Consider the following 27,950-nt stretch of genomic DNA (forward strand, 5'->3'; position numbering starts at 1 on the left):
TTCAAGCACTCCTTAATGGAGCTGTCAGAATTAGGGTTTCCATACTGGAGAGCGGTCGGCGAAGATTCGCTCCGCAAGATTCCTTCTTCGTCTCTGGTAACGTAGAGCGCGAGCTCCTCGCCAAGCAGGTGTGCTCCATTATTCTCACATATCCTTTCCTTCTTCCTTATTAGAATCCTAGAGTTTGCTGCTAAATTCACAACTACAAAACTTTCGTTTACTTGATTTTATGGCTTGGTTGATTGGCCCGATTGGTAACAGAAATCTATTATTTGATACACTTATGCGGTGCGCTGATAAGGAGACAAATATTAGTTATTGGTTCCAATGGAACCACGATCTAGCCGTGTATGGGTTGAAAAAATGATTTTTTTTGGGGCGGAGTTTATTTTCTCTTTGCAAATTCAAATTTAGCTTCAAATTCATATTTAAATATAAAAGGATGACTTATATACATGCTACTCAATTCTTATGCTTTTACATATCTAACACCTAAACTTAAATTTGTAGCGTAAGTGTCACTTTTAGGACGTGTTTGGTAGCGTATTTTTAGTAGGATTTATGGCTCGATTTAACGTAAATTCAGCCAGACGCCAAAAACCGGGACGTTAAGTCTGACATTCTGTTTAAATCCATTTTTTTCATCGTTCTGTTAGCTTTTGGACGTAAATACGGATTTGTTAAATCCGAATATTTGGTTGGATTTAATGGATTAAACTTGTGAAGAAAAAAATTGCATAGCTCAACTAAAATAAAATGCCAAAAATGTTTGCTGACTTTAATTGGATTTCACTTCAACCGAACCAAAAACTAATTTTAGATTTAATAGCATAAGGATTTGATAAATTCAGATTTACTAGATTTACTAAATTCTATTTAATGTAAATCGAGAGTGCAACCAAACATCCCCTTAATGTGATATAAAAGATTTCACTGGTGTAAATGTAAAATGCAAAATATAGAAGTTTGACATGTAATTATAAAAGAATTGGGTGGTATTTATTATTTTTTAAGTCTAAAAAAACATCATCACTTGTAGCAGACTCAATCACCTAAACTAAACAAACGAGTCTCACATTTTTTGGATAGTTTGGATGACTAAGCACGATACCACAAGTAATACAATTATCCTGGAGAATAAAAAATATCACTTGTAGTAGGCTAAATCACCTAAATTAAAGAATTTGTGACATCCGTTTGATTTGCGAAATATTTTATATTAGGCCAACAAGTTCCCCTACCTAATATAAGGATTAGATAGAATTTATTTTACTTGGGTTTCAAGTTCTCTATAGAGACAAACCCCTATAGTTAATTACATCTTAAATGATCGGGATCATTTAAGAAAATTCTTGATTAAGATCAGTGGTTTTGCCATCCATATTTCAAAGTTTAGGTTTTCAAGATTGAACATGGGAAAATCAAATGAGAATGACCCAAATAGGAACAATTATTTTTAAGGAATCCAAAGGAATGAATGGTAAGGGATATCATTGATTCAGGGAGATCGCCTGTGACCTCCCAACTATCCTATTGTTTGACTTTATATCTTTGAAATGATGTTGTTTAATGTTTAATCATGCAATTTATTTAGAATTTATGACTTATATTCACACGATATTCGATCGTGCCAATGACTTAAAAAGATAGGAGGATTTACACCGTACCGTACAGTAACTTCGGAATCCTAAAGTATTAGAACTTATAATTGTTCAACAAGGTTGTGCAAAAGCCTAAATGTGATATGTGAGGGTTTACGATGCACTATACAAACCATCTCGAAATCCTATGAGTTATTATTTAAACTAAGTGATTAGTGATATGAATTTGTTTTTGACGTAGCTCTTCTGAGTGTCCTCATCGTGCTGCCCACGGTGTTTGCTCCAAGCTCCTCGTCGTAGCACATTCGGGTTTGATATTAGTTTTAAAGGGTACATGTTATTATTAGGTTTTTCTATACTACGGTATAATGTGTAACATAATAAAACATGCAATATAATAAGAAAAGAACAATAGAATGTGCGGCATAGCAAAGAAAGAACAGTAGAGTATGCTGTGAAGTAAAATGTTGTAATGTAAATCAAATCTGTATATCTGTGAGTTCTGCTGCTCCTTTAAGCAAACTAGTATGCACCGTTTAAACAAAATAAACATTGCCTGAAAAACTCGAGAAAATTGACAAATGACCCACTACGAAAAATTTGGAAAAATCGACAAATGACAATTCCAAAAAAAATTATCAAATTCTTGAGAATATCCCAAAAAAAGGACCACGAGTGCTTTTCAAAAAAAAAAAAATTCAATAAAACATACGGAAAAAATCCGAAAAGAGGAGATCGCAAGCACTCGGGTCTGGGCTAGACTCAAATATAATATATTTGTACTCGAGGGGCATTGAATGCTACTATCGGTCATCCGGATGTATAGAGTCCACCACTCAACTAGAAGGGTGTCCTACTAAACCTAACTTAGAGGGGTACTCCTTAGCCCAGTATCGGTAATCAACAAGTGGACAACAAAGTTATAGCACATTTGAAAAATTATATTTTAGCATGTACATGGATTTCATGCATATAAAAAGGAAGTTGTATCAAATTTGTAGTGAAAATATTGTTATAAATATTATATATGTTCTTATAAGTTTTGAACAGTAAAATTGTCAACGAGTCGATCACGTCGTCGGGCGTAGGACCACCAATAATCTAAGAAGGTACGTATCCCCCGCTAGTCTTGTGTCGGTGGATGATATCATCATTCTACAGTTTATCATGTCCAAAAAATAAGTCCTGATGTCGTAGGATGAAATATTATTCTGCTCCATCATCGGCGTGCCTTTATCATCATCCCCCTAAGCCCCAAAACAAAACCGACCTACTTGCGACTTTGTTTGATGATTTGATATATAGCAAAAGACTATATATGAGCACTTATGTGTCAAACATAAGCACTGAAAATCGAACCAAGAATCAAAGAAAAAAATAAAAATGGGAATGAGAGAGATGAGGAATTGATTGACTCAAAAGATCAAGAGAATGAAGGGTGGAACAACCCTCAAAACCGTGACAAAAAGACCTGAAAAAGAGAGATCAAGATCCTTGAATCAATCCAAGAAGGATATCATTTTCTCAACTTTTATAAATGGATCAATCAAAAAAGAGTATCATTTCCAAACATTTAACAGGTCGTTCCTTGCAAAAGAACATTTTGAATTCTTTTAAACATTAAGAATTGACAAGTTTTTATTTCACCATCAAAATATTCAATTTCACATTAAATTAAAAAGAGTTCCTATGCCACATAACCCCACATCTTCCAAAGGATCGCACATAAACACTCATGGCCGGGACAACAAGGAGAACCACCCAAAATAGGCTCACGGGTAGAGGTAGCAGGAGAAGCCCGTCCAGGTTCAACTCACGAGTCAAGGCTGGTAAACCATCAAGCTCTTAGAGAGGGAATAAACCATCAAGCTCACGGGCAAAGGCACCAAGGAGGGCTAGCCGAGCCCAAATTAAAACTATAATAGGATCACGGGTAGACTCAACATAAACGACTCAACTCAGCCCCAAAATAGCACATTCAGCCAAATACCATCACCTAGGCAACATAAAACATTTAAGCAGAACAAAATGATACTACAAGGAATGCTCACAGCCAGGAACATCCAGAGAAGTTACTAACTTCTATTCAAGCAGGGGTAGCAGCCAAAAGGGCAAATCGAGCCCATTATAAGAGAAATCACAATTAGATGCTCACGGGTAAGGGCAGCAGACCAAAATCACTAAACTAGCTTCTCAGCTAAGGGGAAAGCAGGGAACAACCAAACAAAAATAAAAGAGAACCATGTTAATGTTCTCGGGTAAGGGCAGCAAGGAAGAACCACCACATCATTGTTATCATGCCCCTTTGATATACATAAGAGAGTGAATGGAAAAATTCCCATAAACTATCTAGATTGAAGCCATTTTATTGAACAAAACATGATAGTGAATTGACCCATTAATATCAAACATTCCCATATAGAAGTAGATATTGAAATCATAAGTTTTGGGATGACAAACTTGATTATCAATAACAATCTCGAGAGGAACGCTATATGAAAAACTTCTAACCAAACCGAGCTCAGAATAGGGGCAAGACAGGGAACCGCAACAGGCACACCTGAGTCCCGCAAGAAGGGCAAGACAGAGAAACACAACAGGCATACCCGGGCCCAACCAGGTGGGATACAAATAAAATACAGTTTCAGCCCAACTAAACCCAGTAAAAGAGAGCCAACATATACGCTTTTGAGCCAAATCAATTCCTTGTCTCAAATCCAATTAAACCCAATATAAGGGCTAAAGAAAATAATATAATTTAAGCTAAAATCGCACCCAACACAGGGGCAAACCGAGCCCAACACATGGGCAAATCGAGCCCAACACATGGGCCAACAGAAAGAATTATGACAGATAAACCGAGCTCAGCAAAGGAAGTATACCAAGCCAAATCTCGTGCAAAACTAGTCCCAAAAACCTCAAGACAAATCGAGCCCACCAAATGGGCAAAAATAGTACAAAACTTTCAGCCAAAATCCAGCTTAGAAGGAGCCAAAACCGAGCCCACCAGATGGGTAAAACATGGCAGAATTTCCAGCTAACATTTAATTAAAAAGAAAGCCAAAATCGAGCCCGCCAAATGGGTCAAAACAAAATATAATTTCCAGCCAAACCAAACCCAGCAAAAGAAACCAAAAACAGAGAAAACATCCCTTGTAAACCGAGCCCATCAAATGGGGAAAACAAAAAGACCACCTCCAGCCATCAAAGTCAAATCTCATGAAGCTTTGTGTCTCAAAATATTATGCCTGACATATGTTTCAAATAATATGTTTCATGTTTCAAATAGTAACGGATACCAGGGAACGAATAAGCATAAACAGATCCCTCATGCCAACATATTATCCAATATTGTTCCAACATTTACTTGAACAAGAATAATAATAAAAAACATCAATATTTCATTTCCATCATGAATTCTAGATGAACAAATATCATTTCAAAGCTCATAACTGTAGCTTCCCAAATACTTCGAGCTAAAAAAGAAACACAAACAATTCTTTCCTCTAAAACTACTCTTCTTTTAACCATAAATTGATTCAGCAATGAGAAAAGAAAGAATGCTACAACTTTTAGTGTATAGACATAGAAATAATAGGAGTATAAGAAGAAGATTTGTATGTGAAAATGGATCAAAACATGCTTCTCCTAAACTAATCAGCATAGAACTTCTAAATCAGATCAAATAAAACCATTAAAGGCCCAATACTTGCTGTCAATGCCATTATGAAATGTCATTTAAGACAAAACAAGATCTCATGCATGCATTCCCTATTTTAGCTTCCCCAATATGTGTCGAGCAGGGCAACAAAACAGAGAAGAGAAGGAAGAAATACCTCTTAATGTAGATTCAACAGCAAACTCAAGAACCAGCCCAAGAAAATAAAAATCAGCAAAAACCTCCCCTAAGATCCTTGATGCAAAATATATCCTAAAAGCTTTGAAAAGTACATCGACAAAATGTTCACGAAAAAAAAGCCCCAAATCCTTTCTCTTCTCCTCTAAAAATTTTCAACAACCCAAATCAGTACTTTAAGAAGCTTTTTTATAGACAAAAATGAGAGCGGACAACCACATTTATCACCATTTTTTGTGGTCGAATCAAGTGACGAGGAAAGAATCGCCACAATAAAGAAGGAGACGGTAAAGCCTCGAGAAGGAGAAGGGTCGGCTAGCCCGCCCCTTGCAATTGGAGAGCCGAAATGTCGAGCGGCCACTCGAAGAAGGAGAAGAGTCGAGAGGAGGGGGGGATCGCCACGTCGATGAGCCACGGGAATTAGGGCACCAGAGGGGGCGAGACGAGTGCCGCGGGATCGAGCCGCGAGATGGATCGAGTGAAGAGGTAAATGCGTGGGTAAAGGGGTAAATAAGGTTCAGGATTGTAATTTTAATATTATAAGTAATAATAATAAAATATATAAAATATATAATATTTCTTAAAAATAAAATTTGATTCGTACTTTTTTATTCGTGCATCAAAACATAACAAAATCGATGTCATTTCTAGGTAATTCTGACGTTCTGCATGCGTTGGCGTGGTTCGTTTCATCGTCGGAGGTTGTTTTGACGAATTTATCGATTTACGTACAATTTTCTCTTGCGCGAAATTATAACAGTATGAGTGTTTTTTCTTACTAAAATTGATGTCCAAAACGCGTTGGCGCTGTCCATTTTGTCATTGGAGGTCGTCCGAAGAAGTTTGTATTTTTATCCATCATTTAAACTCAATTTTAATCCGACATAGTGCAATTCAATAAATTTTGTACAGTTTGTGTGTGTGTGTGTGATGATCAAGTCCTGAAGAGGTTTTCCTAGGGCTTGTGATCCTATTGGGAACTTCTCCTTGGTCTTCACATGATTGTCCTTAACCACTCGATCAAAAGACGATGGTTTTGAGATCATTAATGCGAGACATCAATAGCGAAATAAGAAGTGGTTGAAATTTCAAATGGGATGGATTCCAACACTAATTTTCTAAGATATTCAATAGGAACCCCTAGAGCTAGATCCTGAGATCTTAAGGAAGAGAGTAATGACCTCAAAATGAGGTCAGCAAGTGATAAATAATATTATTTCTATTTTATTATTTATTTGTTCAAATAAGTTTTACAGTTTTACCTTATTACCCACACTTCATTAAAATGATTGTATTATTTAAAAAAAAATAATTCCTCAGAAAACATGACATGTACCTTTCAAAAAATCCCTCTAGCTTATCTATCAAATTAGAAGCACCTCCGGATCAACCCATTTATTAACCATACTGAAATTTTACTTAACTCCATGATCGTTATCCTAAAAATCTCAACTCATATCTAAGCTGATTGGTTTAAGTTGCATTTATATTAGCTGTTATTGATCCATTAAAATTGTATTGTTTTGTGATTTGTTGATTGACCATGATATGAGGCCCTTTGTTTAGAATATATTGGTATATTGGACCTGTTTGAGGCGGCGGTTTTTGTGCGACGCGTTTGAGGGTCATGAATCTCAGTCGTTTGGGGCAGCATTTTGATTGTGGCGGTCATGCCGTTTAGTAATATGCCCGCATTTCTTCTCGTATCTTTTACGCGCTTGCAGCTCGTTCTGACCTTGCGTTTGTCTTCTGCACTTTCCTTCCCTGCAGAGCTCCTTGCACGGACAAAAAGTCCCACATCGACCAGGTGTAGGGCCGAAAATCAATATTTAAATCCTGGGTTGCCCACCACCCCTAAGAGCTCTTTTGGGAGGTGACAACTGATATTATAGCAGATTACTGCCTGTCAGGTGTGTGGACTCTCCATTGTCCAGTGGTACCCTTGATGGAGCTGATTCGTGACGAGGGCGTCACGTGATTGGGTGGAAGAGAATGTCACAGACAAAAGTCCCACATGTACTAGTTGTAGGGCTGAAAAATAGTATTTAAGTTCTGGGCTGCCCACCACCTCTAAGAGCTCTTTTGGGAAGTGACATCCTGCTTCCTTTGCCCTAACCTGTCGTTTTGGACACCATCTTCTTCTGGTATCCTCTTTTCCTATATTCTCTTTGAGACATTTTTATTTCTCGTGGATGTGCGCCGTATGAATTTGACTGTGTTTTTTTTGGTGCTTCTGTTTGGTGATGGTAGCATAACTACTAAAATTTAATATTGATACCTCTTGGGACGATCAATGAAAAAAATACTGTAAGAAAAGACACAAATCATCTTTATCATCGTTTTTATGCTTACTGGAATGAGACATGTATAGTTGTGCTTCGTTTAAGCATGCTCATGCAAACCAAATTGCAAATGTTATGCTAAGAAAAATTATTTTCCTTACACAAAATCTATGAAGTGAGGCATTACATCAGATAGGCCGAGAAAAATTATATGATACAATCTTAGACTTTGCTACTGAAATTCATTATGATACCCCTTAGGACATTCAAAGAAAAAATATTGTAAGAAAAGACACAGATCATCTTTGTCATCATCTTTATGCTCAATGCTAGGAGACGTGTAGTTGTGGTCTGTTTGAGCATGCTCATGCAAACCGAATTGCAAATGTTAAGCAAGGAAATGAATTTTTCTCGCACACGTACACTCTATGAAGTGCGAAATTGCATCAGATAGCCCCAGAAAATTTCTGTGATAAAATATTATGTATTGCCGCTGAAATTCAATATGAATATCACTTGAGGCATATAATGAAAAAAAATTGTAAGAAAGGGCACAAACCATCTTTGCCATCATCTTTATGCTCACTGCTAGGAGACATGTATAGTTGTGGTATGTTTGAGCACACTCATTTAAACCTAATCCGAAAACTTATGCTAAGAAAACCATTTTTTATCACACACACACACTCTCTGAAGTGAGACATTGCATCAAATAGCCCCAAAAAAGTTTTAAGATATAATATTATGCATTTCTACTGAAATTCAGTTATGGTACTCTTTGGGACATATAATGAAAAAAATTTGTAAGAAAAGACACAGACTATCTTTGCCATCATCTTTGTGCTCACTGCTAGGAGATATGTATAGTTGTGGTCTGTTTGAGCATGCTCATTCAAATTGATTTTCAAATGCTATGCTAAATAAACTATTTTCCTCGCACACAAAATCTATGAAGTGAGGTATTGCATTGCATAGGCCTAGAAAATTTATGTGATAGAATATTATGCTTTCATACTGAAATTCTTTACTGATATCCCTTGGGGCATTCAATGAAAAAATATTGTATGAAAAGACACAGATCATCTTTATACTCAATGCTAGAAGACATATGCAGTTGTGGTTTGTTTGAGCATGCTCATGCAAACCAAATTGCAGTTGTTATGCAAGAAAATGAATTTTTTTTTTCACACACACTCTCTATGAAGTGAGACATTGCATCAGATAGCCCCATAAAATTTATGTGATAAAATATTATGCATTGCTATTGAAATTCAGTACTGATACCCCTTGGGACTTATAGTGAAAAAGATTTGTAAGGAACGCATAGACTATCTTTGTCATTATCTTTATGCTCACTGCTAGGAGTCATGTATGGTTGTGGTATGTTTGAGCATGCTCATTCAAACCTAATCTGAAAACTTATGCTAAGAAAAACATTTTTTTATCACACACTCTGAAGTGAGACATTGCATCAGATAACCCCAGAAAATTTTAGTGATAAACTATTATGCATTGCTACTAAAACTTAATACTAATAGCCCTTGGGATATTAATGAAAAAAAATTGTAAGAAAGGACATATATCATATTTGTCATCATTTTTATGATCACTGCTAGGAGACATGTATAATTGTGGCATGTTTGAGCATACTCATGGAAACCTAATCTGAAAATGTATGCTAAGAAAAACATTTTTTTTCACACACACACACTCTTTTAAGTGAGACGTTGAATCAGATAGTCCCATAAAATTTCTATGATACAATATTATGCTTTGCTATTGAAATTCAGTATTGATATTCTTTGGGACAATCAATGAAAAAATAGTGTAAGAAAAGACACTAATCATCTTTGCCATCATCTTTATGCTCACTGCTAGGAGACATGTGTAGTTGTGGTATGTTGAGTATGCTTATGCACACCAGTTTCAAATGTTATGATGTGAAAAGTATTTTTTCTCACACACGCTATCTGAAGTGAGGCATTGCATCGGCAGACCTAGAAAATATCTGCGATAGAATATTATGCATTGCTATCAGATTGCTTCAACATGCTCATGGAAAACCAATGTAAAAAATGGGCTAAAATGATATTCTTATTTATGTTTGTTTTTGCTATCATAGTAATAAAATGACTAAGAACAAAGAAGTTGGTCACTGTGGGACAAAGAAATTAAAATAGTCTTCTGTAACCTTTGCTTCATCGAAATTGATCTGGGAAATAGACCCATTACATATTTTAACAAGGAAGCGTTACAAAATATTATAAAAAAAATCAAGGAGAGTACAGACAAAGAATGTGACATGATGCAATTGAAGAACAAATGAGATCGACTCAAAAAGGATTGAAAAAATTGGAAGGAATTGAAACGGAGATCTATAGGCTTGGATTGAGATCCGGTGAAGCAAATCATTGATGCTCCGGAGGAGTGGTGAACATAAAGACTTGCGGTAAGAATTTTTTCATATTCTCTAATTTTGGTCAATTTCATTTTTATTTGCTAAATGATGTGTTAGTTATGATTTTGTAGGTGATGCTCGTTGCGAAGAAATTTAAACTTTTTGAACTTGAGCCTGAGTTGGAGGAGTTGGACTGGATGTTTGGGAGCCGACCTATTAGGTAATTGAACAAATTAGAGGATATGAAAAAAATTCTTACTGCAAGAGAACTTGACAGTCGACCTATTAGGTAATTCAACCGAAGTACGCAGCCTGAACCTCCTTGAAGTTGTCTATCTGCTGCTTTAAGCGTCCGCGGGTAGAGAGTAAAAAGAAAGGTGGAGCTGCTTTCACTAGAAATCAGATGTCATAGCTGGTAGCTTCTTTCAACGTTGAACCGCGTACAATACGGGCACATTCGATTGAGCATGTCATGCAAATTCTGATTGCAGATAGGGAAATTTCTAAGGATTTGCCTCTATACTTATTTGCGGTAGAGTTGCTTGAAAATCCCACCCACAGAGATTTTTTCATCAAGATTCACCAAAATAAATGGTTGGCGTATCTACGAAATTTTTATGATCGGAGGGACATTTGAGACACTTTTTTTATTTGCTCTGGTTTGAACACATTTATTTTTCTATTTTATTATGTTATGGTTTGGTTCTTTTAACTGTTTGGAACTTTGCTGAATAATATTAATATCATAATTGATTGGGCCACAATTTGTTCATAATTTATTAAATTTTTTTTGTGTAAGCTAGTACGACATACACCTACATGGATTCAACTAAAGAAAGACAGAGAAGGAGGACTGCAACAATCTACTTGATCCACGAATATTATAACATGTACATTAATAACTCTCCATGCTTGACATCGTCATATATTGTGGACAAATGAGTTGAGGCTTGTTGGACACCCAACGAAATTCAACATATTTTGCATGAGACACGAGATATTTAATGATCTTTTGACAGAACTTAACAGATTTCATGGACTTCATGGGTCATTGAGGACGATTCCACGAGAGGTTTTGGAGATAACCCTCTACATTTTATCACAGAATGAGTCAATGCGAGTAGCAATTGAATGATTTCAACACTTTGAGAGGACTAGTAGATACTTCTCGGTGGGTTTGAATGCACTCATGAACTTTTCTACGCAAGTCATCAAACCAACAAATTTTAAGTTCGAATGTACTCCTACGGAGATTCAATTGATGCACGATACATGCCGTTCTTTAAGGTAACATTTCTAATTCATTGCATTCAATTTTAGATATGCATGCCGCATATTAAAAGCTCATTCTTATTTGAGTAGGATTACATCAGAGCAATTGATGGAACCTACGTTGATGCACAAGTTCTAAATAATGAGAAGATCGCATTTGTCGGACGTTGCGGGGCCTCTATGCAGAATGTGATAGCTGTTTGTGACTTTAACATATGGTTTGCTTTTTGTCATAGTATAATTTTCAAGGCTACAACGCAGAATATCCACTACAACTTTTCACATTCTTCTCAAGGCATTTCACTTTAACCTTCATACTAACTATACAATATATTTCAGACAAATATTATTTGGTGGATGCTGGATAACCGTTGTACTGAGGATATCTCAAGCCTTTTCTTGATACGAGATATCACATACCTGATATTGAGCGAGTCAGCAATGTTACACGCGACAGAAACGAGTTTTTTTTATAAAAGACATTTCTTCTTACGCGGCGTCATCGCGAGAATTTTCGGTGTTTAGAAGAAGAAATGAGTTATACTCTGCGATATGTCATCTTACTCATTTACCAAACAAATCAAGATTGTGATTGTCACGATGACCCTGCATAATTATATTTGGCGGCATCTTTCCTGCAACAACATTGACTTTCGTAGGGTCGAAGAAGATTAGAAGCATGTATCTGCGGAAGCATTTAAGTACCACCTCGGACATTCCCTGTCACAAGTTGAGAATAATCCTTCCATTACCTGTACTAAAGAGGGGGAGGGTGCACGCAAAATGAAGGAGTTAAGGGCACAAATCCAAGTATGTGTAAATTATTTAGTACTATGTGTAATTTATTTCTTTACTGATGCATTAGTAGGAGGTTGATTGGACTATTTGTAAATTATTTAGTACTATGTGTAATTTATTTCTTTTGTCAAAATATTTTTAACATTCATATTGGATAGTGAGCATTCATTGATATATTTCTTTTATTCAAAGATAATTGTACTTTATATTTTATATTGTTGGTTTGAAATTTTTACGTTATTCGTAATTGTAATTTTTTAGTTACTTCTTTTAATAAATTTAATTCCTGTCATCACTAATGTATTGTCTTTTGTAGCATTTACAAAAGATGAGCTCAATGATTTCAGGGACATCCCGACGATTGCTTTGTCACTGCGGACTACAGACTTCCCTACCGATGTTACGTCGGGTTCGTAGCTACGAGAGAAAGTTCTGCAGGTGCTCACGAAGCATCACAAAAGTGTGACTTCTTCCGGTTGGCAGACATTCTAGTAGATTCCACTGCCGATGATGATTTGGAATGGATACCATCACTGGAGGACAGTGTAGCACAGGAATTACACTTTCTGCATGTTAAAAATGATATAATCATTATATTAATTGTAATTTTAATAGTTTTTGAATTTTTTTTTACACTCTTGATACTCACTATTAAGTGAGGTGTGTATCCAAATTTTTGTACTGTTTTGAAGTAAATTTTTTGCTTTGAATTATAAAATATATGGCTATGACAGTTATATTACAAACAACATTACTTAACAGGGGCAGAAAAGTCATTTGTCCAAAAATAACTGTCACACATATATTTTCAAACAGCTGAAACAAACAACCGACCAACTTCCCAGCATCAACTTTCTGTGACCTGTAGCTGATAAGGTGCAGCTGCCCCAAACAGACTCATAATCTTGAGTTCCATAATAAAATTTAATGCAGGACCTTTATAGATTTACTGTTAATAGGTTTAGGTGATTGTTGAATGCAACATGCATAGGGGTCTTCGGCTTTATTCCAACTCAAGCGATAACTAAAGGGCACTCTTTCTTAGTTTCTTAAGAAAGAGTACGCTTTCCAACCCAGACTGTCCCTTAGAAGATTGGACCGAGAGTAAGAGGAAGGGTTGAGGAGTTCTTTACCATTTTTGCAAGAAAGTAAGTTTTCAATCTTAAACATTTTTTAATACTTTTGATGAAAGTAGAAAATTGTTAAAAGTTCTATTTCGATGCATGATTTTGACTTTCAAATAGAATTAATGACTACAAAAAGTAGGCTCATGAAATACATACATGCAATTGAAACTTTGTTAGAAAATAAACAAAATTATAGTAGGTATGAATATAATTTTTTACCCATTTAACCCACAAAATAAAAGAAGAAGAAGTTGCAAGGCCCTTTTTCTTCTAATCGGTGGTTATATATTGGTAATATTTCTTTTGGGAAATTTACAACAGTAGCATACAATTCTTATGTATATACATCTCTCTCCTATACTTTCATATTTACATACAAAGCACTTTGGTATTTTAAACTTATCCATGAAAAGGTGTATTTCACTTTTAAAAAGTGATAATAGTGCTAAGTTTGATGTGATATTAAATATTTGAGTGCTGCGTGTTACGCGGGGCTCTAAGGGGAGCAAGCCGACTGAACTGGCTGGCAACAATTCCCACAAGGAACGATCGGTCCAGTGGATCGGGCGGGATTTGTACGGGGCGGAACTTCTGCCTTTCCTATTTCCTTCCTTACGTGGTTTTCTCCATATCGAAAGTCTCTAATGACTATTTTCTGGATTATTCCTACAGCCCTACCCCTTTCCTTTTTTGTGGTAGTTTTCTTTCCTATTTCTTTATTTTTCTTCTCTATATGGGAGTTTATAAATTACTGTTTTCTTGTTGTAGAGTTCAGTTTTTGCTTGTATTTTGTTTCAAAATTCTTCTTGGAGTGTTCTCCTCTCCTTGTTGGGCTTTGTCCGACAACAGGTAGTGCTTCCGCTCTATCCTACTCCGAAGTGGTGTTGTATCCTTCTCAATCTTCTCTCCTGCACCCCGCGCAATCATACTTCCCCCATCCACCCCCCCCCCCTTATACTCAATGCTACCTCCAGCTCTGCCGCACCTTCCCAGCCTTCTCCCCTTGCTGTCCAGCCCTTTCCTTTCCACTTTTCCTAGCAGCCAGCTTCCCTGCCACATGCAGTCACCCTGCAGTCACCTTCCCTTGACTGTAACCTGCTGTCGAGCTCTCCCCACTGTGCCTCTGCACCCGGTCAGCCCACCTACAGCCAGCCTCCCTGCTGTCTGGCTCATTCCCCCATCAACCAGCGCCCTTTTCCATTCCTCCCTGCAGTTTTTCCTGCCGCCCCAACTCTCCCAATCCCCAAACCAGCCAACAACCACCATTCCAGCCTACCCAACAGCTGTCAACCTTCTCCTTTACACCTTGCCACCTTACTGACGCTACCACCGCCCTTGGTTCTTCCCTTCCGATACTAGCCAGAGAGTGATTTGTTATTGTATTTCCTTTTTCCATTTGTGTTGTGCTGTAACCCTAATTTAGTGCTAATAAAAGTTGCTTTGCATTTCCCCTAATTTCCTAACTAGTTTCGGTATCAATGTGTACATATGAAAGTTTAAATGTGAGATATGTAATTACATAAAAATTGTGTTTTATGTATTTAAATGCATTTTTGTTTTTGGGTTTCTATTAAGTTTGATTTTTAATCATAGTTCTTCTTTTTACTTTTCAAAACTTTAGGTGGGTTTTTAGCTTTATATTTATCACTATTTCTTAGAAACAGAATTTAGCATGCAAAGTGCTGTAATATTAATATTCTCCGCATCATCGTCATAAAGAATCATGCTTGATCTTTCATTTTCTTTTGTTTAAATTGTAGGTTGCCCTAGATCTTACAGAAGATGAAATGTATCAAATTCAAAAAATAGAAGATTCAGGCAGGTATGTTGTAGTTTCATTGAAATGGATTTTTATTGATTTATCCTGCACATTAATGGTGTTACTGTTGTGGACATTTTCTCTTTATTTTGTTGATGCAGTTAGATTTATAGGCTTTATTTTTTGGCAACCTGTAATAGAAGAACTAATTGATCACATGGTTTGTTACCTTGACATTAATTATATGGGAAATTTACATACATACCACACCATTCTTATGAATTTACATATCCAACACCCAAAGTTTGATATTTACTGATATTTACACGTATAACACCTTGTCGTCATCAAATTGTGCATGAGCAGTATTTCACTTTTAAATAGGCAGTGAGGTTGGTGTTTTTGATGTGTTGTTAAAGATTTGGTGGTATGAATGTAAATCTGAATGTTTAGGTGCTAGATATGTAAATACATAGGAATTGTGTGGAATGTATGTAAATGCCCCTAATTATACTTAACTATTAGCCTTCATCTGAATTACTCGAATAAATTGCTTGGAATATCTGCACTGATTCTTACTATTTTTATTCTACTGTTTATCCATTATTTTTTTTTTTCAATTGATGTGTTCGTTAAAACACCTGCAATTTTTTGGTCATGATATACTGCATGAGAAAGACTGTCGCTGTTTTGTTTGATTCAAGGAAGATTTACATACATGCCAACTAATTCCTATTTATTTACATAGCTAATACCTAAACATCAATTTTTACTTACATACCACCTTACCTATTTAAGGCTTTGTTGTTGTTGTATGTCACCTTACCTATCCATGAAGAGGTGTATTTTACTTTTTAGAAGTTAAAAATGGTGGTATTTTAATTTGATATGAAAGATTTGGGTGATATAAATTTAAAGAGCAAAGTTTAGGTGTTAGAAATGTAAATACATAGGAATTAGTTGGTATGTATGCAAATACCCCTTGATTTATATAGGTACTTATAGCTCATTTGCTGCATTGAACTTAACAAGAAGATGCGATAATTCATGGATAAATACACTTATTAACATGCATTCAAAATAAATGCTTGTGTTTTGTTCAAAAGCCACCAGCTACCTTTCTAACGTCAATTGTTTTGATGTGGTTCCTATTCGTGATCTAAATTATGAGATTATCATTTCATGTTTATTTATTCTTCAAATGTTGAATTTTCTACCGAACATTTTCTCTCGTGAGCATGCTTTGTTATTTTTTAATTTCATTTTTTTTGTTTTTTTCTTAATAGGCAGTTACTCATGTTTTTGAATGCCTTTTCTAGCTATTTTTTATGCTTGAAGATAAATTATCATGTTTGAAAACATATTTCTATTTGATTGAAAATAACAACAAAATAGAAAAGTGAACAAAGCAAACACTGTAAAATATTTCATAATTTATTCATGCTTAGGGGTCTGTTTTTATGTTTTATTTTTTCTTTTGTTTTGGAAAACTATGTTTGACTTGTATATTATTTATATGTTTTTATTTTTTCTTTTAAAAACAAATTCATTTGTTTTTAAAAATACTCAAAACACATAAAAAATGTTTTTGAGTATTTTCAAAAACATTTACCTCAATCAAGTATATTTTAATTTAAATCAAAACATAAAAAAAATAACATACAAGTAGATCCCACGGAGTTTATAGAATTGTCAATTTAATCCTCTACTATTTTAGTGATAGAGTTTATTGAATTGTCAATTTAGTCCCCTACTATTTTAGTCTTGAGTTTATAGAATTATCAATTTAGTCCCCATACTTTCTTAATATAGGCTGAAATATATCCCACAAAGGACTATTTCTACTCTCATTTAAAGAGTATTGGGACTAATTGGACACTTTTATAGACTCTGAGACTAAAATGACCTCATTAAACAAACAAAACTATTTTGACTTCTTACTCATTATTTATGTTTGTCATGGCCTTACAAATTGAAATATTGAGCAGATTGAAATTTTGTTTACCTTTTGGAAAGGTTAAAACACACATAGAAAACCATGATTGGAATGCTGCCGATGAAATTTTACTTCTGAGGGAAACCGTGGTCTCGACAAAGCCAGCAATGATTTGTGGTTTCATTCCCAAGCAGCTTTTTCTTTATCATGAAGCATGGACTTTTTTTTTTAATTAGCCTCAAAGACGGTTTGCCTGTTTGGCATGCACATTTTTTTTTTAATTGCCCGCTTGACATCAATTTTGTTTCCTGTTTTGTTTTTAAAAATATGTTGATTGATATGATTTTTTATATGCTTTTGTTTTTTGTTTTAAAAAAACAAATGAACTTGTGTTTTTAAAAGCAACTAGTTCAATCAAATATTTTTTACTTTAAATTAAAATATAAAAAAATAATTGAAAAAGAAGATCCCAAATAGCCTTAAATTTCAGCATTTTTTTTGTTTTCACTCGATTCATTGAAATTATCACATCCATGTATTAGTTCATATGGTTGCTTTTAATATTTTAGATATTAGACTCAGTATGTTTTTTCTTTGATTTTTAATAGAACTTTATCAGCAGGATGTCTCACAACTCTTAAATAAACCTTTTTTTTGGTTCTAGTAATGACTTTGATGAAAACTATGATCAAAATATGTTTTCTTTTTGGGCCATTTAAATACATATCACCCAATTCATATGTATTTACATATTAAACACTGAAACTTTACTTCTTACATTGATACTGCCCAAAATTTTCATATCACATAAAAAGTACCAACATTTTAACTTTTTAAATGTGAAACACACCTTTTCATGCATAGGTAAGATGGTATTTTTGTAAAATTTGAAATTTACGTATGTAAATGCATAGGAATGGAATGGTATGTATGTAAGTCTTCCCCCTTTTTTTAGCAGCTTTGTGCATTGTCCTATTGTTAGCTGTGGTGCCCGTTTGAGTTGTTTGGAGGACTTTGAAGATCATTATCATGCTAGACATATGTCGGCTTGTGCAATTTGCTCAAGGGTGTACCCAACTTCAAGGTTACTTAGCATACATGTTTCTGAAGTCCATGATTCTTTCTTTGCAGCAAAAGTTGCTCGTGGTTTCCCAATGGTAAGTGTTTTCTTTTTCCTGCAATAAAAAATTTACATAAATATTCACCATTTTCATATATGGCTTTTCTTTAGTTTGTCCTTGTCTTGATTCATGAATTAAAAGAAAAAATAGTTCATTAAATTCGTTTCCTTAATTTCTTATTAAGATTGTTTAGTTAGAGCGTGAACTTTCTACAAGTTGGGTTGTGTTTACATGCCTTGGTTAGAGTGCTTGCTTATATTTTTGGAAGATTTACATACAGACCACTAAATTCTTATCTTTTTATATATCTAACATCTAAATTCAAATTTACATATATATATCCCCTAACCTATGCATGAAAAATTGCATTTCATCTTTTAAAATTAAAAACAGTGATTTTTTTAATGTGATATGAAAGGTTTGGGTGTTATGTATGTAAATGCCCCTTGTATGAAACACAAAACAACACTTAATGTAAACATGAAAACTGAAGTAGATTCTTGCCGTGAGGAAGAAGAGGAGGTAACGTGAAAACAAAGAAAAAGAAATGAGGGAGAGAAGAAAAGGGAAAGCAATAAAAAATTGATCCCTCTTTATTATTCATCATAGAATAGGTACATGGAGCTATATATAGGCCCAACTAGTAAAAGAAAAAACAAGATAAAAGCTTATTACATTTATTATTATAATTAAGTAATTTCTTGTATGTTATTACAAGAGGTACTATTATTAACCCCTCTAAAGCTGATAGTATCGCTAGATAGTGTCAACTTGCCGCGAAGCATGATAAATCGAGCTGTCGGCAAGAGTTTGGTAGATATATTTGTTGGTTTATCAGCGGTAGGAGTATAAACGGCGTTGACTTCCTTAGAGAGAATGGGTTCACACACAAAGCGATAATAAATATCGATATTTTGGTCCTTGTATGAAAGACCGGATTTTGAGTCAGTGCCATCGTCGATTTGTTATCACAATAGATAGTGGTAGGTTCTTGAATGTTAACTTGAAATTGTTATAGTAATTGTCATAACCATTTAACATCAATTGCCGTAGACGCAAGGGTTCTATATTCAACATAAGTGGAAGATTTGGCAACGGTGGGTTGTTTCTCAACTTGTCAGGAGACAAGAGTGTTGCCTAGATAAGAACAATATCCTGTGATAAACATACGATTAGTGTGATCACTTGCCTAATTTGCATTAACTAAGAATGAAGAATAAGTGAACCTGGTGAATGGGTAGCCCGAGATCAAGAGTGCCTTTGATATATAATAGAACCTACTTGAGTTGTTAAGAATTGATATTTAAAGGTTCATGAAAATGGGATGATTGATTGATGACATAGTTGAGATCTGAACAAGTTAGACTAAGGTATTGGAGGGAGCCGACAAGTTTCTTCTAATGTTTGGGACTATTGAAGAGTTGCTTACCATTGGGCACTATTTTATTAGTAGATGAATGCGGATTTGGAAGAGCTTTGTAATTTGTCATACGTGCTCTTTGAAGAATGTCACCAACATAGTATTTTTGTAAAAGAAATAAACCAATAGTAGGGTGATTGATGTTGATATCCGAAATGGTAGAAATAATACCAAGATTTTTCATAAAAAAGTTGGTGTGAAGGTCTTATAAAAGTCCATCGATAAATAAACTACAATTTCCAATAAGCAATATATGATTTGCATATAATAAAAGGTAGATAGAAATGGAATTCTTGTTATATATAAGGAGGGATCAGAGTGTCGTGAGCTAACACATGGCTAAGTGTTTGGTGAAAGTGTTAAACCATTATTGAGGTGCCAGTTTGAGACCATATAGAATTTTTTTAAATAAACACACATGATTAGGACAATTGAGTTCAACATAGCCAGGAGGTTGTTTCATATAAATAACTTCATCCAAAGTATCATGTAAAACGACATTAGATATATCGAGTTGAAGGCCCTTCCAAGTATGATGAAGAGCCACAGCGAGGAAGTTACGAATAGTCAGAAGCTTGGCGACTGAGCTAAATGTATCATTGTAGTTAAGACCATGTTTTTGCTGAAAGCCTTAAGCTACGAGTCTCACCTTATACCGAACAATTGAACCATCTGGATGACGTTTGAACCTATAAGTCCACTTGCAGCCCAAAATTTTCTCATTGGTTGTTTTGGGAATAAGAATCCATGTCACGTGACTTTGAAGAGCTTTTAACTCATCTTCCATAGCCTTTTTCTAGTTTCTATGTTTAATAGCTTGATTGTGAAGTAACATGTTCAATATATGGACTAATGAGATGATAAAGAGTAAATTAGCGCTTAGGTAGGAGATGCCTGAACTTCGATTGAGTGAGAGGAACTGTGAGGTGAGTGGGTTCCAGATTGGATAAGGTGGGGCTTGGGGCAAATGTGCAGGGAATTCAAGAGGTAAGCTAGAGCCAGAGGGAAGGGGAATAGATGAAGGGGTAATGTGATGTGTGTTTTCAGGAAGAATGGTTTTAGGAGGGGTTGATTTAGAGGCAGATGATTTATTGAAAGTACTGATAGGTAGCAATGTGAAAGCCAAAAATGTAGATGAATTTTGATGTGGAGGGACTTTAAAATGAGCAACTTTATAGTGGAAAGAATATTCATTGAAAATGACGTCCCTTGAGATGTTGATTTTGCCAGTGTTGGGATTAAACACTTATACCCTTTGATGTGATTGGGATAACCAATGAATACAATGAGTAGATTTGGGTTGCAATTTTTTTGGCGGACGCATGAGATCCATGGGTAGCATGCACAACAAAAAACATGAAGATTTGAATAGTCCAAGAGAGTATTCTGCAACATTTGTATGGTGAGTTATTATGAGTTGTGGTGGAGTGCATACAATTTATTAGGTATATAGCTGTGAGAGCTGTCTCCAACCAGAAGAATGTAGGAAGGTGTGAATCGACTAGAAGGGCACAAGTCGTATCAAGAATATGCCTTTGCTTACGATCAACATGACTGTTTTGTTAAGGGGTATAGGGGCAATAGGTTTGATGAATAATACCATGAGTGTTAAGTTATCGTGTAATGATGTGAGTCTTGAAATCACCGACACCATCGGTTTTTAATATTTTATACGAGTATTGAATTGAAGTTCAACACCTTGCTTGAATTTAATTAAATACGAAAAAACTTCTTTTGTATGTCATAGGGTATAGCCAATAATCACAGTAAAAACAAATTGTATCCTTGAAATGAAAAATTAGGGGAGGAACGCCAAACATCAGAGTAAATTAATTCCAAAGATTTATAAGCGTGATTATTTGAAAGTCAAAGTGGAAAATTGTGGTGCTTAGCAGTAATAAAAAAATTATAAAAAGAACACGTGCTAGAAAGTAAAAGCTCTTGCTGTTGCTGAGAACGAACAATCATCGAATGAGAGTTTGCATGCACTAGGCGTCCGTGCCAAAGATCAATGTGAGACAGTGTCAAGAGAAGCGTGAGTTGATGATGTTATAGGATAGAGTTGAACATGGTATCAGAGCTTAATTTTATACCTTAGCATCAGTCCTCCTTCCAGAACTGTTGGAATCCCTGTCATCTTCTGTGCGGGAAGGGCAGGACACTCATCTTGGTATTTGAAACTACTTTTGCTTCTTGTCTCCCTGTAGGCTTGGCTTGGCTGACCCTTCTCGAGCCGGGAGCTTCGACTCTGCCGGCCTCCACAAAGCAAGTTTCTAAGCAGTTTTTCTTCCTGCTGTTTTTTCTCACGTAGAGATCTATTTCGTGGAGAATTTTCTGTTGTTGGCTGCCCAACAAATTTTTTTCCCATAAAGAACTATTGTATATTTTTTGTGTAGATATACCGTCAGTTCCACTAGTTATTGCCATTTTTCACCCTAATTGTTGCCGGTTCCCCTCATCTCTACCGATTTTCTAAATTTTGCTGTCGTTGATCCTTCAGACATGTTGTTCCAACCGCTGGACCTCCTTCCGCCGAAGTGTTGATCCCTAGATCTCAGTCTCAGACCTTCTTGCCGCTAGACCTTCTTCTTGCTAGACTAGAGCGCATCTAGTGGGACAACATCCTTGTGATCCTCGTCGAGGGGATATCGCGTGGGCAATCAATCATGGATTACTACTGCCCTCTCACCGGCAACCTCTATAGGTAAGATATCTGTCAGGCCTCTGTCGGTCGACTCTCCCTCTCACCTTCTCTGATAAGTTGTGTGTTAATGGCTTCTGCTGTCCCTTTCAGCCGCAGGATTTTTCCACTGTTCTTCTCTGCAGGACCTTTCCGTTCTTACTCGAAGGACTTTCCCACTGGAAACAAACAATTTTTTCTGATATTTTTCCCAATCGCAAGAAACAACGCATCTTTTTCCCTGAAATCCAATTTTGGTTCTTGTCATTTTCTGATGTTATTCCACAAAAACCTAGTTTTGATTTTTGCAGTCTGATCCGTCGCCAACCTTTTCTCCTGCAGTATTTTTCCTTTCCTCGTGCAGACGTCATGGGGAGCTGTATTTCTAGCTGTCCTTTCTCTTATAGCTTTATCTGTCGGTAGAATTTTCTTGGTGTGATTTGCACTCTCTCTCTTGCGGAAATCCCAATTAGAGAGCCACCACCAATGCTCGGAGAGTGGGATTTTTTCTCTCTATTGGCACTCCCAACCAAAGAAGAGAAGTTATTTTCCCGGATATGTCTTCTCTGCAAAGTGAACAGAGGGGAGGAGCTATTTTTGCCATTTTTCCTCCCTACAGGTTTTAATTGCCATTCCTTTCTACAGGAAGTTGCGGCTGTAGCCGCATCCATGGCATCTTGCATCATTGCACATGCGTGGATTGTGGAAACAAATGAAAGCTTGTTACAGAGGAGTTCATTGCTGGTTTGCTTGCAAAACAACTTGAAAAAGGCTATTATAGCGGTGAGGCTGGATGTATCCTTGAATGGAATCTCAGTAGTCGACCTACATGCGCTTCTTCGTCGGTTTCTTCCCTATTGTTGAAAATCTTCATGCAGGCCCTCTGCGTTTTCTTTGCCACCAGAACTCTCCTTGCAGACTAAGGCCGCGTTTTCTTTGCCACCAGAACTCTCCTTGCAGACTCTTTATTCGCTGGAATTCTTTTGTCCAACAACAACAACGACAACCGGTTCTCTCCTTGTAGGTTGCAACTATGCCGCCAGAAATTTTATCTGTCAACAATCTGCCCTACAACGGACAGTATCTTGCTACAGACCTTCCTCGCCGCAAAACCTTTTTATGCAGCAAACCATCCAGAGCTTTTATCTATTACTTAGAGGAGCTTTTCATCTACTTACAGTCACTGCAGAAACTATAGCTAACGCCAATTGCAGTCAACTGGAAGCTAGTTTTTCCTGCAGGTTGTCTACTTCCCTGCAAAATCTCCTGCAACATTACATGTAAGAGCCTTTCGCTTTTCGTCTATCTACAGACGCTGTAGGAACTGCAGTCAAAGACAACCGCAGTTGTCTACTTCCTTGCTAATTTTTCTACAACATTATCTGTTGGAGTCTTCCACCTACCTACAAATACTGTAGGAGTTGCAGTCAAAGACAACCGCAGTACGGGATGAAACTTCAAATTCTGCCTTACAGGATCTTCCTCGCCCGTTGGTTGATGTTTTCAAATCCAAGTTTATTATAGTTTTCAACCATGTGTCAACTTGAGAGGGAGTGTTAGAAGTTATATTAGAAAATAATTTATTCCTATGAGAAGTTATGAGGAATAAATTATTTTCTTGGATTAGATTTATTTTCTTTTCTATTTTAGACTTTCATATTTTATATTGTTTCCAAACAATTAATATGAATTGATTAATTATAGATATTATAAGTTTTATGTTTTCTTTCGTGTTATTTTTTTATTATTTTTTGTATTCTAGGATTTATGTAAGTGTCATTTATACTCTTTTTTTATATCAATAAAAACATTTCACCTTATTCTAAATTTCAACATAAACCATTCTGACACAACCATTGCAGTATGATGTCTTGAGTATAACAATACTTAATGCAGTAACCATGGGAGTCTAAAGTAATCGAACAGTTGTTATCTTTTGCTAGCTGATAAATAGAAAGAAGGTTATGTGAAATATGCGGTGTATGTAATATTTTTGAAAGAGAAAGCTTACTATTGGGTGGTGGGAAGCAAGCCATTCCTGAAATTATGTATGGGAACGAATTAACCATTTCCAACCAGCACTTGATCAGTATCAGTGTTTGTTGTGGACTGCTGTAGTTTATCGAGACCAACCATAAGATGTGTTGTAGCTCCCGATTCAAGATATCAATAAACATCGGAAGTGGTGGAAGTAAGGCTGTATTTTCCTGCAATTTTAGGGGTTAATAGCTCAGATTGGATCTATGCCAGCAGTTGGAAGCAAGGTGTCCTTTCTTATGACAGATTTGGCAGGTAGAAGCTTGTCTCAATTTGGGTTGGAAGTTGGATGAAGTGGCTTGATCATTGGACCTCTTGTTGTAGGATTGATTGTTGCAAGTTCTTGGCTGAGAAGTATTCTTCAAGGGATTTCCAACAGCTTGAAGAGGAAGTTGGTTTTCTGTGGATTCTTGAGAAAAATCAGTAGAGATATTGATCTCCTCACTAGCAATAATAAGTGCAAGTCTTCTAAACTGATGTAAGAAAAATTCGTTCTGATTGAGGTTTTGAAGACTTGATAGATAGGGGGTAAGTAGAGAATAATGTCTTCTTGATCAACCGTTAACCATGCCATGGAGATTTTATCAATAATGGTCTTGATTCGAGCGAGGTATTATGTCATTGATTGATTCTTCATGGAGACGTCATAAAATTTTTTCTTGAGCTGGATAACAAGAGAACGATTGGTGGCTTGGAGTTTTTTTTCCAAAGCTAGCCAAATATCTTTGCACGATTCAAGATTCTCAACATAGGGAAGCATGGCAGTAGAGATAGTGGAGAGAATAACAACAACAAGGTGCTGACAAAGAAGCATCCAGGTATTGAAAGTTGGGTTTGACTGAAGCACACCTGGGGTAGGGTAATGAGAGGGCAAGAGATTGAGCCATCTAAGGATCCATATAGTTTATTGGCTTTGATAATCTTTATAACCTGAGACTTCTATAAAGTGTAGTTCTCGGTGGAAAGAGAGGTATTCATGATGGTGTGAATGTTAGAGATAAGAAATTTGATAGATGGAGCTATTGGCTTATCTGTGATGTTCAACGAAGGCAGACCGATGTTCAGGGGCGAGGTGCTTGAGTCCTCTATAACAGGAACAACAGAGCCGTGAGAGGCTCAAAGTTGCTCCGATACCATGAAAGATGAAGATTCTTGTTGTGAGGACGAGGTAACATGAAAACTGAGAAAAAAAAAATGAGGCTGAAGAAAAGGGAAAGCAATAAAAAAGTGATCCCTCTTATTAGAATTGGTACAGGGACCTATATATAGATCCAACCAGTAAAAGACAAAACAAGGTAAAAGCCGCTTACTTTAATTATTATAATTAAGTAATTTCTTGTATGTTATTTCAAGAAGTACTGTAATCAAGTTTTGAAGTAACAGAGATTAATGCCATTGCGTAGTAGCATGATAGAAACAAGTATAGTAATTTGCTGATAATTATATAGCTTGGAGCACTTATGGTTTATGGATAACAATTTGATTGAAAATAGGACTTAAATTCATCAAGTGATATAGTTACGAAAGTAATAATTTAAATAATTCATCTAGGAGGCTCTCTAGAATATTTGCAAAATTAACCTTTGAAGGATTGAAATTGCAACTATAAATTTAAGTTGAAATTCAATTGCAGAGAATGAGTGACAAGTTGAGAGTAGAGAGAATATTAAGTAGATAATAACTTAAACCCAAAACCTAGACTTTTTCATTAAAATTCTAAATTCTACATTGGCCGACAACCTTCTAAGTTCTTGTTGATATTTTTATTATGGGTTCTAATCCTCATATTTATTTAATTCTGTTCTCATTTTATCAATAAGTATGCTTCAAATTTATGTGATCTACATCCATTGCACATATTCACTAATGGCCTGTTTGGGGATGGTGATAAATGTGCGGTGTGGTTTGCACTGCATCACTTGTGTTTGACAAATTATGTTTTTCCTGCTTTCTCAAGAAGTTATGGTTGGAAAGCTGTGTTTTACAACATGACATAGCTAAGTGCAGTTGTTGCCATAAAGTTTTTGTTTGATATTTTGAAAATAAAAAATTTTGAAATAGCCATCCTACTTTTTTCTGCAGCAACTTCACAACTGCTTTAAACAACTGCAACTGCTCCAAACATACTCTAAGTTTAGTTTCAATGCATTCTTAAATTGTACTTCATATCGTTAATCGGTGAATTTCCATTTCAATCCAAGGAATAATGGAAGCTCTTACAATTGTAATTTTTTAAACCCTAAAAAGTTTGGTCTGAAAAATGTATATATTGTTAGACTGCTTCATCTTTACAAGATAACATGAGTCGTATTGCTATCTTCCTTGTTCTGTTTTACATCTCTGAGGTTATCCATATTATATTGGGGTATCTACCTACATACCACCTAATTTTTATGGATTTACATATATAACTCCAAAGCTTTATTTTTTACATTTATATCACCCAAATCTTTCCTATCACATAAAAAATACCACTATTTTAACTTTTAAAATGTGAAATGCACCTCTTTATTCACAAGTAAGGTGCCATATATTTAAAAATTGAAATATAGGTGTTAGACATGTTAAAACACAGTAATTGAGTGTTATGTATGTAAATCTTCCTATTATCTTTGGTAACAGTACGAATGCTTGGTGGAAGGATGTGGAGCAAAGCTGAAAAGCTACAAAAGCCGGAAGCAACATTTAATACACAAGCACAAATTCCCTTCCTCATTTGAGTTCAAAAAGGCGAAGCCATCCAAACACCGACGCGAAATAAACCAACATAAGCAACATGACCAAACGAAGGAGGAGGCCATGGAGGGCGGAGCATCTTTCTTGGTTCAACAAAACGAGGACGAAAAGGTGTCTCATTATGAAAGAATGGAAGTAGAGGAAATGGATGAACTTGTTTCCGCTGTGTCGAAGCTAAGGACGTCTGATTGCTCTACTCCTTCGAGTGTAAGCTTCGGTCGCCGTCATAATCGTGCCTTCACATTCCTCCCACGCTCTCTCCGGCAGAATATAAAACATCGATCAGGTGCCATGGAATAGTTTGCACATTGTCGATGTCTACATTGGTGTGCAATTTCCTGGATATACTTGCAATTTTATCATTTTGCTTGCTTCTGCAAATTCATGTGTTGTGGGCATCTACTTTGGTTGATGATAAAGAAATGTTCGTATAATCTCTGTTTAAAGTGGAATGCATAGGATTGTTTTAAGGGAGGGAGATTTACATCATGCCACTCAATTCTTATGTATTTATGTATTTACAGATCTAACACCTAAACATCAATTTTGACATATCTGACAGTTACCAATGCATGAACAGGTGTATTTCACGTTTTAAAAGTTAAAATAATAGTATTTTTATGTGATGTGAAAGATTTGGGTGGTATAAGTATAAAAAATAAAGTTTAGGTGTAAGATATGTAAATACGTAGGAATTGAGTGGTATGTATTTAAATGCCCCTCTAAGAAATTGAGCACATTCCAGTGTAAGATGCATCAAAATATTCTTTCACTTTTTTCAAAAATATTTGTAATCTAATTGAGTGCTTACCTAAAAAGCATTGCAGTAGTTTGTAATTTGATTTACTTTTATCAAATTTGCATTTTTTCCCATAATTGCCTCATACAAGATATTCAGCAACTTCTATGAGATAAACGGAGCATCTA

General features: G+C 35.7%; 1 protein-coding gene across 1 annotated transcript; it reads left to right on the forward strand.

Moving 5' to 3' along the window:
- LOC110032200 (zinc finger protein 511) lies at window positions 1–27,917 on the forward strand. The gene is given in 5 exon segments (XM_020735750.1): window positions 1–52; window positions 55–128; window positions 15,095–15,156; window positions 17,988–18,186; window positions 26,910–27,917. Coding segments are annotated over 5 exon segments (786 nt in total). The 5' UTR covers window positions 1–15; the 3' UTR covers window positions 27,324–27,917.
- Window positions 27,918–27,950: the final 33 nt, after the last annotated feature.

Source organism: Phalaenopsis equestris, unplaced genomic scaffold (genome assembly GCF_001263595.1).
Source record: "Phalaenopsis equestris unplaced genomic scaffold, ASM126359v1 Scaffold000885, whole genome shotgun sequence".
In the NCBI taxonomy this organism is placed as follows: domain Eukaryota; kingdom Viridiplantae; phylum Streptophyta; class Magnoliopsida; order Asparagales; family Orchidaceae; genus Phalaenopsis; species Phalaenopsis equestris.